This window comes from Lithobates pipiens, unplaced genomic scaffold (assembly GCF_037356315.1).
Source record: "Lithobates pipiens isolate NorthernLeopardFrog02 unplaced genomic scaffold, aLitPip1_a1.2 Scaffold_47, whole genome shotgun sequence".
Taxonomy (NCBI): domain Eukaryota; kingdom Metazoa; phylum Chordata; class Amphibia; order Anura; family Ranidae; genus Lithobates; species Lithobates pipiens.
The window spans coordinates 4,110,014-4,124,096 of record NW_027507871.1 but is presented as its reverse complement, the minus strand read 5'-3'; the positions used below and the strand labels follow the sequence as shown (position 1 = coordinate 4,124,096).

The 14,083-nt window shown below is 45.0% G+C and overlaps 1 protein-coding gene across 1 annotated transcript in view; it reads left to right on the top strand.

The window, feature by feature from the left end:
• CHD4 (chromodomain helicase DNA binding protein 4) overlaps positions 1–14,083 on the top strand; it is a 55,454-nt gene that overhangs the window by 18,789 nt on the left and 22,582 nt on the right. Inside the window, 18 exon segments of the mRNA XM_077467113.1 lie at positions 131–249; positions 460–494; positions 496–543; positions 545–644; positions 1,860–1,978; positions 2,111–2,367; positions 3,226–3,347; positions 3,438–3,573; positions 5,828–6,006; positions 6,095–6,331; positions 6,422–6,622; positions 7,816–8,027; positions 10,573–10,704; positions 10,790–10,886; positions 10,968–11,159; positions 11,479–11,679; positions 12,931–13,068; positions 13,156–13,277. Coding sequence (XP_077323239.1) covers positions 131–249; positions 460–494; positions 496–543; positions 545–644; positions 1,860–1,978; positions 2,111–2,367; positions 3,226–3,347; positions 3,438–3,573; positions 5,828–6,006; positions 6,095–6,331; positions 6,422–6,622; positions 7,816–8,027; positions 10,573–10,704; positions 10,790–10,886; positions 10,968–11,159; positions 11,479–11,679; positions 12,931–13,068; positions 13,156–13,277 — 2,647 coding nt within the window.

The following is a 14,083-nucleotide window of genomic DNA, read 5'->3' as shown; positions in this document are numbered from 1 at the left end:
GTAAGCCCCAGAAAGGCCGTGTGTCTGATACATACTGATACAGACCTTGCCTGTTTTAGTTGATGGCTGATTGGCCTTTGCTGTAGTGTTCTGCACTTCAGATCGATTGACCTCCACCCTTCTCTTGCAGACGACGATGATTTGGATGACGACCTCTCAGAAGTCGAAACGCCGAAAGTAAAGAAAAAGAAAAAACCCAAAAAGGGGCGAGAATCCAAAACCCCCAAAGGAAAGCGTCAGAAAAAGGAGGTAAGTGTCTGGAAGTGTATCTAAGCCAGGTGCCACGCGGTGCTCTCAGGGCAGAGGCGGGCAGCGGTTGAGATGGTGAAGGGAGATTACAGGTAAGGCCTTGTGTTGGTGAGAACATGCGATGTTGCAATGTGCATTGTTTCCTTTAGAGATCAGCACAATAGATTTATTATGTTTTGGACTGAGAGATCTTGTACTGTTTTTTTGCAGGATGTTGATGACAGCTCAGGGGAAGGAAATGATTTGGGACGATGATCTGGGACCTCTCCGCTCAGACAGCGAAGGCAGCGATTACACCCGGGAAAAAAGAAGAAAAGAAGCTGGCTCAGAAGAAGGAAAAGAAACCGAAGGTGAAACACGTGAAAGAGGAAGAAGACGACGACGATGATTCTAAGGTGAGTCGGGGGTCAGAGCCATAGAGAATACATTGTTTATGTGTCAGTGTAGATACTACCCTGTTATCATTTGCATTACATCCAGCAGGAGAAAAAGGGTGAGCTTTAACCACTTCACCTCCGGAAGATTTACCCCTGCCTTTATGACCAGGCCATCTTTTTGCTATGCGGCACTGCCTTACTTTAACTGACAATTGTGCGGCACTGTACACAAATGTCTCTTCAACCCCCCCATAGAACTTTTTTTTTTTTTTTTTTTTTGTGCTATAAACCAAGAGACAATTTTTGAAGGAAAAAATTATATTTTTACTTTTTAATATAAAACCTATCCAATAAAAATTTAATTTCTTCATACATTTAGGACAATATGTATTCTGCTACATATTTTTGGTAAAATAAAAGATGCTAGATGTATGCAAGCAGTTAATATATTCAAATTCCATATGTGCTGCCAGGTTTAGGGACATACAAGAACCAGAGAGGGTTACTTCTTTGTGCAGTGTATTTAAAACTGTATGTACATACATACGGCGGAGGTGACTTCACCACGACCACCCGGAAGTCTCTCCTCCCGCCGGTGGGACCAGCTCCCAAACATGTGACTTCCAGTCAGTGGTCACATGAACTCCGATCCATATGATGGTGCCCCATCTTTGGTGCCAGTGAGAGGAATGGCCTGCCAGCCAGGGTGCAGAGTTCCAGGGTCCAGACCTCTGTGCTGGGGGCTCTGCCCTATCATTGGTGCCATTGGGAGGAATGGTGTCCCATTAGCCAGATAAAGGAAAGCAAAGTGCCCCATTCATGCTGGGGCCCCCTCCCCCTGCCATTTGGGGAAAGCCCGACTGAACCCATTGATATAAGTTTTCAAAAACTGTTACATTCATGGCATTCTACCAGTGATAACTGTCAGTTGATTGTGCTCTCTGCTCCACTGTCAAAAGTTGAACTCGTAGTCATGGTGCCGGCTTTGGTGTTGCCAAACTGTTAAGCTGTCAAATAGCTGCTATCATAACTGATCACATGTTCACCAGCATGGCCACGGCAGATCGGAGGCTAAGGTGGCAGCTTCCTTGGCCGTAAGGGAGAACACTGTGTAGTTCCCATTTTTAAGAGTGGCATTCATACTGGTTTTGTGTGCAGTGCTTGGTGGTTGGCTTTTTTTCACTTCATGTTACTATAAAAATATATATATTTTTTTTTTTTTTTTCTTCAAAGGAACCAAAGACTTCAGCACAGCTTTTGGAAGACTGGGGCATGGAAGACATTGACCACTTATTCACGGAGGACGATTACAGGACGTTGACCAACTACAAGGCTTTCAGCCAGTTTGTCAGGTATGTGTTGTGGGTTTTTTTTTTTTTTATTTTTTTATTTTTTTTTTTTTTGCGTCTCATTCCACTGGTTGATTCTACGTCTTGAGATTGCATTGCGCACCATTCTGACCTCTACCGCATCTTTTTGTTTAGGCCACTAATTGCTGCGAAGAACCCCAAAATTGCTGTCTCAAAGATGATGATGGTTCTCGGAGCCAAGTGGAGGGAGTTCAGCACCAACAATCCCTTAAAGGGCAGCTCTGGGGCATCTGTGGCCGCTGCAGCTGCCGCCGCCGAGGCAGTCGTTGCCAGTATGGTGGCATCTACCGAGGTGGTTGCTCCTCCGCCGCCTCCACCACCACCAGTAGTTGAGGTTCCACTGCGCAAAGCCAAGACTAAGGAAGGAAAAGGCAAGTATGCAGATTGCTAGTGTGAAGGCCAGATAGATCTTCTGTAATATATGGCTTATGGGCTTAGGAAGTGGAAGAATGGAAATTGGATCTGAACCCAAAAATAAAAATGGATTCCGGCTTACTAATCTATCAATGTCATACTTAACTATAGTATCAAAAGTGGGACTTTTGAGATGCAACATTTTGTGGTACTTAAACCGTTTTATTCATGTTAATAAAAATCGTCATTGCATAATAATTTCATATTGATGGAGAGAAATCTCTATCATCTCCATAAAACGCCAAAATTGACAGAATGATGTGTCTTGTCCACATGTGGTCTTAAGGCTCGACGTGTTTCTAGGACCTAGTCCACTTCTTCAGGAGCCATTGATACATAATTTGTACAGCATACAATCTAGATAAAATCATAGATGTCAACATTACTACTTCATAGGTAATATATATTTTTATACCACATCAACAGTCACCCAAAGTGTGCACACTATGCATAATGGGAGGAGGGACAAGATCAACTTGTCAAGGCTATAGGACAGGGATCTGCAATTAGCGGACCTCCCAGCTGTTGCAAAACTACAATTACCATCATGCCTCTGGGTGTCATGCTTGTGGCTGTCAGTCTTGCTATGCCTCATGGGACTTTTAGTTCTGCAACAGGTCTAATTGCTTATCCCTGCTATAGGAATAAGGTGATGTCCCCTACTGAAGGTTTAAAGTGGAGGTCCGCCCACCGCTGCAAAAATAAGTCAGCAGCTACTAACTTTTAATAATGGGACACTTACCTGGAGTCTGCGAATAAATAAGCGAAAGTTCCACTTTAATAATCCCTAAACATTAATATTTTTTTTAATTTAGGACCTAACGCCAGGAAAAAACCAAAGGTTGTTCGTCCGCCGGAAAACAAAAAGACCAAAGCCAAGAAGGTGGCTCCTCTAAAGATCAAGCTTGGGGGCTTTGGTAAACGGAAACGCTCTTCTGTAAGTATTTGCTGTCACTGGTGGTCATTGTTATATTTTATTATCAGACGAAGTGACCTGAACCTTTTTGCAATGATCTCCTCTCCGCAGAGCGAGGAGGAGGACCTCGATGGCGACTCAGACTATGATGAGGGCAGCATGAACAGCCTGTCTGTATCTGATGGCTCCACCAGCAAAAGTAGCCGAAGCCGCAAGAAACTCAGAGCTGCCAAGAAGAAGAAGAAAGGTAATGGGATATGTGAAGCTGAACGCCAGTCAAATGACATGGGCGCTGTTTAACCCGCCAAAGGATTTGTGTTTCTGCCCATGCAGGTCTGATGGACACTACTCTGCTGCAGAGCACTGTTTTGCGGAACTGATTTTTCTCTAGTGCACTGCTTAACATCAGGGGTGATCAAAGGGTTAACTGTGTGCCTAGCTGGTGTTTGAGGGAAAAAAGATAAAACCAAGCACTGTTGCACTAAAGCAGTGGTTCTCAACTCCTGTCCTCAGGAGCCACTAACAGGCCAGATTTTAAGTATTACTTTGGGAGATGCACCCTAGAATACGGCAATCACTGAGCAGCACATGATATCACCTGTGATGTATTTTGTTATCTTGCAAACCTGGCCTGTTAGTGGGTCCTGAGGACAGGAGTTGAGAAACGCTGCATTTAAAGGGAGTGAGCCTGCGCTGTTAGTGGGTCCTGAGGACAAGATTTGAGAAACGCTGCACCTGAAGGGAGTGAGCCTGCGTTGTGCTCTAAACAGTTGCGCAAATGCAAGTCTCTGAAATTAACTGACTGGAGATGGCTGAAGGCTCAGGAAAGACACTCTAAATAAAAGGGAAGTGGGAATGAGACCTGCGGCCTGTGGAGATGTCCCTCTGGTCAAGGCTGCGCCAATGTCACCACTGAGGGGAGCGGGGTGCTGCGCGCATTCGGACCAGAAGATGCATGCTCCGAAAGGACGCACCACCCTGCTCCCTCCAGTAGTGACGGTGGCAGCTTCCCCTGAGTGCACCTGTGGACTAGGACGTGCTGGGAGCCACCAGCACAGCTGCGACCAGAGGGACATCGCCACACGAGTGGATGAACCCTGTATATTTTTTTATTTTTTTACAAAACGCTGACCACCTTTTCGTCTTGTGAGTGTACCTATTTTTTTTTTTTTTTTTGTGGATTAAGTACCTTCAATACTACACCCAGATGTTTTTCTAGCTAGTTTTTGTCTGAGCTGTGTGTGTTGCTTTTACTAGGGGAAGGCATGTATCTGTGTCCCATAGGCAGATCGCAGTTTTGTGTCTGCCTGACGATCGTCAGATGGAGGAGATAGAGTTCCTGGAACCTGCGCTCCCCCCCCCCCCCCCCCCCCCCCCTGTGTGTGTGTGTGTGTGTGTTTTATAGATTCTGCACACCACTTCCAAATTCCACCCTGTAGCAGTAAAACTACTAATGGGTGGACAAGCAGTGGTTAAAAAAAAAAAAAAAACATTTACAATCCCTTTAGGACCAATTTAGGTATGGCCTGGAATTTTTACTTTTAAAGCAAACCTTCAGTTTTTTTTTTTTTTATTAAATCTTTTTCCCTTGCTTTGTTTTAACTTTGGATAGTAAAACTTTTTTTTTTTTTTTTTTTGCCAAGTCCCTTTATACGGCCCACTTCCTGTTTCCTGTCTGGTGATTAGCCTAGGCCAGTGTTTCTCAATTCCAGTCCTCATGGCCCACTAACAGGTCAGGTTTTCAGGCTTTCCATTATTTTGCACAGGTGATTTGATCAGTTTCACTGCCTTAGTAATTACCCCAGCTGTTTCATCTGAGGGAAATCCTGAAAACATGACCTGTTAGTGGGCTATGAGGACTGGAATTGAGAAACACTGGCCTAGGCTTATGACATCATACACAGCTCTCTCCCTCTCCCCTCCAGTTTGCCAGGAAAGTAGAGGGGAGGAGTGAGAGGGCTGCAGAGCTGGAGGTGTGCCTCCCTAAATCCAGGAAGTGAACGGGCAGCAGCTTCAGCTGCCCACAGTTAAAATGGCTGCAGTCAGACTCCATGGAGGGAGATTTCTGCAGCATATTTGGTAAGTACAGAATCGGTGTAGATCTAAAATATGCAGAGTGGTTTGAGGGAAGCTCCAAATGGCAAAGATGGTTTTTCTTACAAATGATGTGAGCAGACTGCAGTTCCTCTTTATATTCATCCAGATTAGCTTTTCTCTCTCCTCTTCCTAGATTTCAACTTTTAAAAAGGAAAAAATATTTGGCGTTTTGATGTGGTAAAACTGGAGGCTGCTAAATCTGGTGCAGCTCTGCATAGAAACCAATCGGCTTCCAGGTTTTTTTTTTTTTTTTTTTTGCCAAAGCTTAATTGAACAAGCTGAGTTTAGAAGATTGGCTCCCATGCACAACTGCACTACATCCAGAGTGCTCCTGTTTTAGTAAATCGACCCCATTACCTCACCATAAAGGGGGTTTTTGAATATATTTTTTATTTTTTCTTTAGAAGATGAAGTACCCGGTCCTGTTGATGGCTATGAAACGGACCACCAGGACTACTGTGAGGTTTGCCAGCAAGGAGGGGAGATCATCCTGTGTGATACTTGTCCCCGAGCGTACCACATGGTCTGCCTGGACCCAGATATGGACAAGGCGCCCGAGGGCAAATGGAGCTGCCCCCATTGTGTAAGTGACATTCTTCTGCACCACAGTGACGGCCGCTGAACATTCCGTCTTGTCTGTCCTAATTCATTCATCCTTATTTATTTTCCAGGAAAAGGAGGGAGTCCAATGGGAAGCCAAGGAGGACAACTCCGAGTGTGAGGATGATTTGGACGAGACTGTAGGTGACCCCGAGGAGGAGGATCACCACATGGAGTTCTGTCGTGTGTGTAAAGATGGAGGTGAACTGCTGTGCTGTGACTCCTGTCCTTCCTCCTATCACATCCACTGTCTGAACCCGCCACTGCCAGAGATACCCAATGGGGAATGGCTCTGCCCAAGATGCACAGTACGTATTTCTGGAGTTCTCAAGGTTTATTGATGTCCATAATCCCATGGCTTTGGTCCTAAAGCTTTAATGTGTTTTTTGTCTTTTTAGTGTCCTGCCTTGAAGGGTAAAATCCAGAAAATCCTGATATGGAAGTGGGGGCAGCCGCCTTCTCCCACCTCAGCGCTAAAAGCAGCAGATGGTCCTAATGCCCCTCCTAACAAACCTTTGGAGGGTAGAGCGGAGCGGGAGTTCTTCGTCAAGTGGCAGGGCATGTCCTATCTACATTGCTCTTGGGTGACGGAACTGCAGGTATGTTGTACTAAAAGGATGGCGCCAGGGGGGGAGATGTCTGCAAAAACATGCTTGAGATCCTCTGGCAAATCCAGAAAAATGGATAGCAGTGACATTTATTATTTGTGGCACACTTTTCTCAAAAAAGTGGATGTTTGCAGATTATGATGGAATGTAACTTTTTATTTGGACACTTGTGATGAAATATTTATACACCAATCAGCCATAACCTTATGACTGTAGGCTGGTAAAGTGAATAACATTGATTTAGTTAAAAGTGGGATATATCAGACAGCAAGTGAACATGTTAACTCTGAAGCTGATGTGTTAAAAGATAAAAAAAATAAATAAAAAAAAATTGGGCAAGTGTAGCGATTTCCAGATTAAAATTCAAAGTATTGGTGCCTGTTAGGATAGTATTGATCAGTAAAGGGCATCATCATCCGATAGATGCAAATACAGAAGAGGTGTAAGTTTATGGACTTGCACAAAAGGACCAGAAATTCTCAAACACTGAATTTTATTACAAGCGTGTTAGACACGACACATAGAGAACATGTCGTAATAGGCTCAAAGTAAGCCGCACCACTTTCCTCTATGGTGATGGCTAAAGATGGAGTATGAAGTCCAACTAGGGATGCACGGATATCAGTGCCGATACCTAGAATTTTCACAAGTACTAGTGAAAATGCACCCAATCCCGAAACCGATACTTTGCGGTGCAATTTGCGTCAATACAAAATGAATATTAGCAGTATAGTTTGCACCCAATCGCATGCGAGTTCCCCCACCGTGTGTGTGTGTGTGTGTGTGTGTATATAAAGGGAAGCGACCTCTAATGGGCAGTTTAACAAAAGTTTTTTTATTTTATTTTATTTTATTTATATATATCGATTGCCCATATTCTCTATGGCTCTCGCCATATCCTCACCAACACTTTCTCTTTCCTTATCGCTTTTTTGTGCTTTTCGCACTTATCCTGCATAGCCTGACAACAAGGTTTTAACTTTGCTTCGATTTTGTCGTTTAACTCCAGTTTTTCTAAATTTTTAAATATATATTTTTTTTTTTTTTTTTTTTTTACACCATTTGCAATGATCTTTTTATGTTGAGAGATTGTTTGTTTGTTTTCCTGATTTAAGAAATAATGAACCATTTAATAAAAACACACTTTGAAAATGAAATGTTCATTGCTGTCCCGTCTTTTACAGTTGGAGCTGCACTGCCAGGTCATGTTCAGGAACTACCAGCGGAAGAACGACATGGACGATCCTCCAGCCGCCGGCGATTATGGAGTAGATGAAGAAGAGAAAAGCCGCAAAAGGAAAAACAAAGATCCAAGATATCTAGAAATGGAAGAGAAATTCTTCCGCTATGGAATCAAGCCTGAGTGGATAATGATTCACAGAGTACTTAACCACAGGTACGGGTGGGGAGAGGGGCGATGACAGCCTTAGAGAGGTTTTATGCCTAATGTGTACCTAGTTGGCCTTGGAGAGCCTTGGGCAGGGTCTCCAAACTATGGTCCTCCAGTTGTTCAGGAACTACAATTCCCATCATGCTAGGTCATGTCTGTGGATGTCAGGTTTTTACAATGCCTCATGGGATGTGTAGTTATGCACCAGCTGGAGGGCCGTGGTTTGGAGATCCCTGGCCTAGAGCTTTAGGTTCCCCCCTATCGGATCCCACACTGTCCAATTGAGATCCTCTTCTCTAATTTTAATTAATCTTTATTAAATATATATGCATTTAAAATATACATACAAATAACATGCTTTTACGGTTGTAAAAGATTTTTTTGCATACCAGCAGGGAATAACAACTTATCCTTTAAAACAAAGAAAGATACATTACATAATATCAAAACCTTTACCATAGCTAACGTCTAATTATCCCTAGTGGGCTACAGAGCTAATCCCTACCCCCCCCCCCCCCCCCAACCCTATACTTCGAACGCCTGCTGTGAGGTCCAACCAAATCTACTCAACAAGCCAAACCAATAGCGAAACGGCAAGGAGGCTCAGATACAGTAGTAAGAGTCTTCCGATAATCTCCCACGCCCCACCAGGCCCGGCCTAGGTACAATACAGCCTAGGTCTCATCCTACGGTATCTCATCTAGAGGGTAGCCGATATCACGCAACCATGAAATCCAAAGCGACTTAAATTTTTTAAGATTATTTTGTCTAATGTACATTGCCCGTTCACACCAGATCGTGGAGTTTATAGCATTTGTCCATGCGCTCAGTACTGGAGGAGTTTTTGCTTGCCAGTTCAGCGCAATCAAACGTCTAGCCTGATACAGGCACCTAAATATAGATATTTTTGTCGCAGCAGACATTCTACTCGTATCCATAATCCCTAGCAAGCAAAGTCTAGCTTCGGGTTCCAAAATAGTATTGAAAATCCTATTGATACTACGTACAATATCTATCCAGTAGCGGTATAATTTTGGGCACTTCCAAACCATATGGATTAAATCTCCCGGTGCTCCACATCTAGGGCACTCGCCATTAAGCTTTCTATTTATCCTCCTCATTTTTTTAGGGGTGTAATATGCTCTATATAGAAAAAGCTTATGGGACATGCGCTGCGATGGGGAGATGGACACCAGATTCCCCTGTGCTAAGATCTCGTCCCATTGTACCTGCTCAATTGGACCCAGGTCATCCTCCCATCTTTTCCTACATTTATCCAATGCCTCTCCATTCAGAACTTTGTCCTTAAGTCTTGTATATAGGTAGGAGATCTGGCCCTTTAATTGTCCTTGCTCGAAGTCTCTGTATTAGGGGATTCTTCTTCCTCTCAATTACAAGTGTGCCATACTGGGAATGTATCCCATGTCTCACTTGTAAGTATATATAAAATGTTTTATTAGAGATACCAAATTCCTGGCGAAGGTCTTCAAAAGATTTTATAATGTTCCCCTGATAGAGATGCACCAATCTTCCAATCCCTCTCTTCTCCCATTCAAGAGAGCGATCTATACTATTTAGTTCCGCTAGTTCTCTATTGTTCCTCTTCTCTACTGGCAGCACTCTCTCAATCTTGTGCCACCATGTTTTGCTCTAACGTCCTTAAGAGACTGCTGGCGGTTTGGGGGGGGGGAGGTTCAGCCGTCCCGCCTCTCAATGATGCCCTGCTAGGCTCAGGGCTTCATCTTCTCCTGAATGGCAAGGCTTTGACTCCTGGGATATGAGACGTGCATACCCCAGGGAGGCAAAGGGAGCACCAGTCGAATGATGTGGGAGGGCAGCAGGACCAAAAGCGCTATTGATGCACAGAACCAGAGAGGTGGAGAGAGAGATCATGCTGCTGTGGTTGAAGATCTGCTTTAACCACTTCCTGACTGCCCTAAAGCAGAATAATGGCTACCGAGTGGGTGTCCAGTTCTGGGAGGGAGTTGTATGGGGTCGTCCTGTGATTGGTGATTAACTGTGTCCCAAGAAAGCAATCGGGGTAAAGGGCCAGTCACAGCACCCCTGTATAACATGATCGGCTGTGTCCCATGATGGCTGATCATGATTTAAACACAAGACTGTTATCGGCATTCCTTTCCATGGCATGTGAGACGGGGCATCGACACTGATTATCGGTGCCGCTGCAAAATTTAGCAAATAAAAGTGTGTGTGTGTGTGTGTGTGTGTCCCAACGTTAATTGGGACACACACCAGACCGTTGGAGTATATGTCCTGCCTCCTAGGAGGTTTGACAAAGGGGTAAAGCAGAAAGGCATGATGCCTGCCTGTGGGCTCTGCTCCTCCTGCAGAGTAGCAAGGCGTAGCTCCTGCCTGTGGGCTCTCCTCCTCCTCCTCCTCCTCCTCCTCCTCCTCCTCCTCCTCCAGAGCAGTAAGGCGTAGCTCCTGCCTGTCCTGCAGAGCACAGGCTTAGCTTTAAGTCTTATTTTTCTGGGTTGGAAAACAATGAATTACTGCTAATTAAGCTTCTTTGTGTTTTTTGCTTCCTCAGTGTGGACAAGAAGGGCAATGTCCATTATTTGATCAAGTGGCGAGACCTTCCATATGACCAGGCATCTTGGGAGTTAGAAGATGCAGACATTCAGGACTATGACATGTACAAACAGGGCTACTGGAACCACAGGTGAGGGTTTGGACTTTGGATATCTGATGCTCTTGGCCATTATATGTTGCATTTTGTTATATAAAACTCTTTTCTGATTTTGCAGGGAACTAATGTGTGGTGATGAAGGACGACCCGGCAAAAAAGTGAAGAAAATTAAACTCAAAAAGCTTGAGCGACCTCCAGACACCCCGGCTGTGGATGTAAGTTGCGGAATGTTGTCTCTGGAAACCCATATTCTGTGTGCGTGTTTTTTGTTTCTCATAAGCCTGTTTTTCTCTCAGCCCACAGTGAAATACGACCGCCAGCCAGATTACTTGGAATGTACCGGAGGAACCCTTCACCCCTACCAGCTGGAGGGATTGAACTGGCTGCGTTTCTCATGGGCACAGGGCACCGATACCATCCTTGCCGATGAAATGGGTTTGGGCAAGACGGTGCAAACTGCAGTCTTCTTGTATTCTCTTTATAAAGAGGTAAGTCGGGTCTCCCTAACCCCCCATAACAATGTGGGGGTCAGTATTCCAGATGTATATACGGCTTCTGGCATGGCAGATATTCCTTCTCAGCCTGTGCTCTCCAAATATTAAAGTGTTAAAAAAAATATGCCATTTATAATAAAACAGGGTTATACTCCTCCTCTTCTCTTCCTGGGTCCCCCCTCCCCACCAAAAATCTGTTGCAAAATACATATTTTGCTGATGTTTATGAAGAAAGTTGATATTTTTTTTTTTTTTATTATTTCTTTGTCTTAATTGAAGTTACATGTAGGCCAACGCTTCTGTCTGTTTTCAGGGTCACTCTAAAGGTCCTTTCCTGGTCAGTGCTCCCCTATCTACTATAATCAACTGGGAGCGTGAATTTGAGATGTGGGCTCCCGACATATATGTTGTCACTTATGTTGGGGACAAGGACAGCCGAGCCGTCATTCGTGAGAACGAGTTCTCGTTTGAAGACAATGCAATCCGAGGAGGCAAGAAAGCATCGCGAATGAAGGTGTGTAACGGATGCTTAGCACTTGTGGTTACAATAAAGGTTTCTTGCTATCTATTTGGAGCAATTCGAGTGTGGATTTGGCATTTTTATTGAAGTGATATTATTATTATTTTTTTTTTTTTAAATACTGCACTTGGTGGCGCCCCCTTGTGTTTCCTGCTATTTCTTTTATAGATTGATTCCTGTTTCTTGGTGGCGCTGCCTTTATTGTGCCAGAACTTTAGGGCAGTGGTCCCCAACCTTTTTGACACCAGTGACTGGCTGCGTGGAAGAAAATTGTGCCAAGGCCCGGGGGGGGGGGGGGGGGGATGTTTTGCAGGCAATTTGTTGGTGCAATGGCCGGTGTTGGCGCTTCAATCATCACAGCACCATAGTTGATATGGTGTCAGGATGATTGAAGCACAATAATTCTATTACATTGTAATATAAAATCAAATGGTTAAACTTGCCGTATTGCAGAATCAGTGGGAGCCCCGAGTGTCACTTGCCACCGTGCTTGCCACCAGATGTGCATTCTCGCTTGCCACCAGATGTGCATTCTCGCTTGCCACCAGATGTGCATTCTCGCTTGCCACCAGATGTGCATTCTCGCTTGCCACCAGATGTGCATTCTCGCTTGCCACCAGATGTGCATTCTCGCTTGCCACCAGATGTGCATTCTCGCTTGCCACCAGATGTGCGTTGTCGCTGCATTGGTGGCAGCAGACGTGTGCATTGGTCCATTGAGCACTGAGGCAGGCCTTGGTGCAGTGCTGGGTTCCGAGTGAGGGGCGGAACAGCGGTGATGTGGGGAGGGTTGTAAGATGTTTCTTTGCTCACCCACCGCACCTCCGACAATGTAGCGGCCTGGATGTGAGGGCAGAGCGGCGGTGATGCAGGACGGTGAGAGATGTCCTCTCTCTCTGTTTGCCCGCCACACCTCCAATATTGTGCTGGAACACCGGTAATGGAAGGCGATGAGAGATGATATCTCTCTGCTCACCTGCCGCCACACCTCTGACAGTGCAGCCTTTGTGGCCCGGCTGCGAACGGGCCACGGACCAACCCCGATTTTTAGTGAACTATTTATTTTTATTGCTATTATCATTATGGACCTTTTTGAAATACCGTGCCTTTTTTATTTTATTTTATTTTTTTTGGGGGGCAAATTATTTACTTTTGTACAACTTGGGTTGTGTCATATATTTGGATTTTGCTTAGCAAGGTTAGCCTGCCCTTATTTTAATGTGGGTTTTTTTGTCTGCTCTACAGAAAGATTCCTCTGTAAAATTCCACGTACTGTTGACATCCTATGAGCTGATTACCATAGACATGGCTGTCCTGGGGTCCATAGATTGGGCTTGTCTTGTGGTGGACGAAGCTCACCGTCTGAAAAATAACCAGTCCAAGGTAAGGAGAAGGCTCTGCGGCTTCTCTGAATAAAGAAATATTGTGTATTTGGTGTCGCTGTTGCTAACGTGTGTGCCTTGTCTCCAGTTTTTCAGAGTTCTGAATAACTATAGTCTTCAGCATAAACTGCTTCTCACTGGAACCCCCCTACAGAACAATCTGGAGGAATTGTTCCATTTGCTCAATTTCTTGACTCCAGAGCGCTTCAAGTATGTATATAAGTAGTGGTGATTTTTGCTTATTATGGATATATACGCTCTATCTCTTACCCCTCCTGATCCCCTGGCCTCAGCATTGATTGACTGGTAAAAAGTTGTCGCCTCTGACAAGCATTCCCTATTGGATGACTTTTTTTTTTTTTTTTTTTGTAACCCTGGGGTACAGTACCCAAGTCCTTCATGTCCTGGGGTACAGTACCCAAGCATGTTGATGGCTTAAAGCAGGGATCACTGAATGGCAGCCCACGGTCCGAGTCCGGACAGAGTGAGTCCTGTCTGGACCGCAGCTGTTTGTGGTCTCCCACCTAACCAGGGCAGGGGGAGGGAGGGTCTGCAGAGCGGGAGTCTTTTTCAAATGAACAAGCTGGGAAATGCCAATTTGTTAACATGGCAAGTTAGGCAGCTCCCACCCTCACCCATATCTCCAGCACCTCCCACCCCCTGCCATGCTGTAAAGATGACAGCGGCCTCTGGGCTGCAGACTCGGGACGCCCCAGGCTGGTGATTGCTTTTTTTGTCCTGCCTAAGGTAGGACTGTGCAGGGGAGGCTTGCATTGAAACCTAGGACACTGGTGCTGCTTAACTAAAACTAGAACGTGCAAATTCTGGGGCAGCTCTGCACAGAAACCAATCGGTTTCCAGGTTTTATTGTCAAAGCTTAATTGAACAGGCTGAAGCTTGATGCTGATTGGCTGCCAAATCTTGCACACTCTGGTTTTAGTAATTCAACCCCAGTGGGATCGCTTTAATGGGGGGGCTGTGATGTGGGGGGGGGTGCTGAGGACACTGCTGTGATG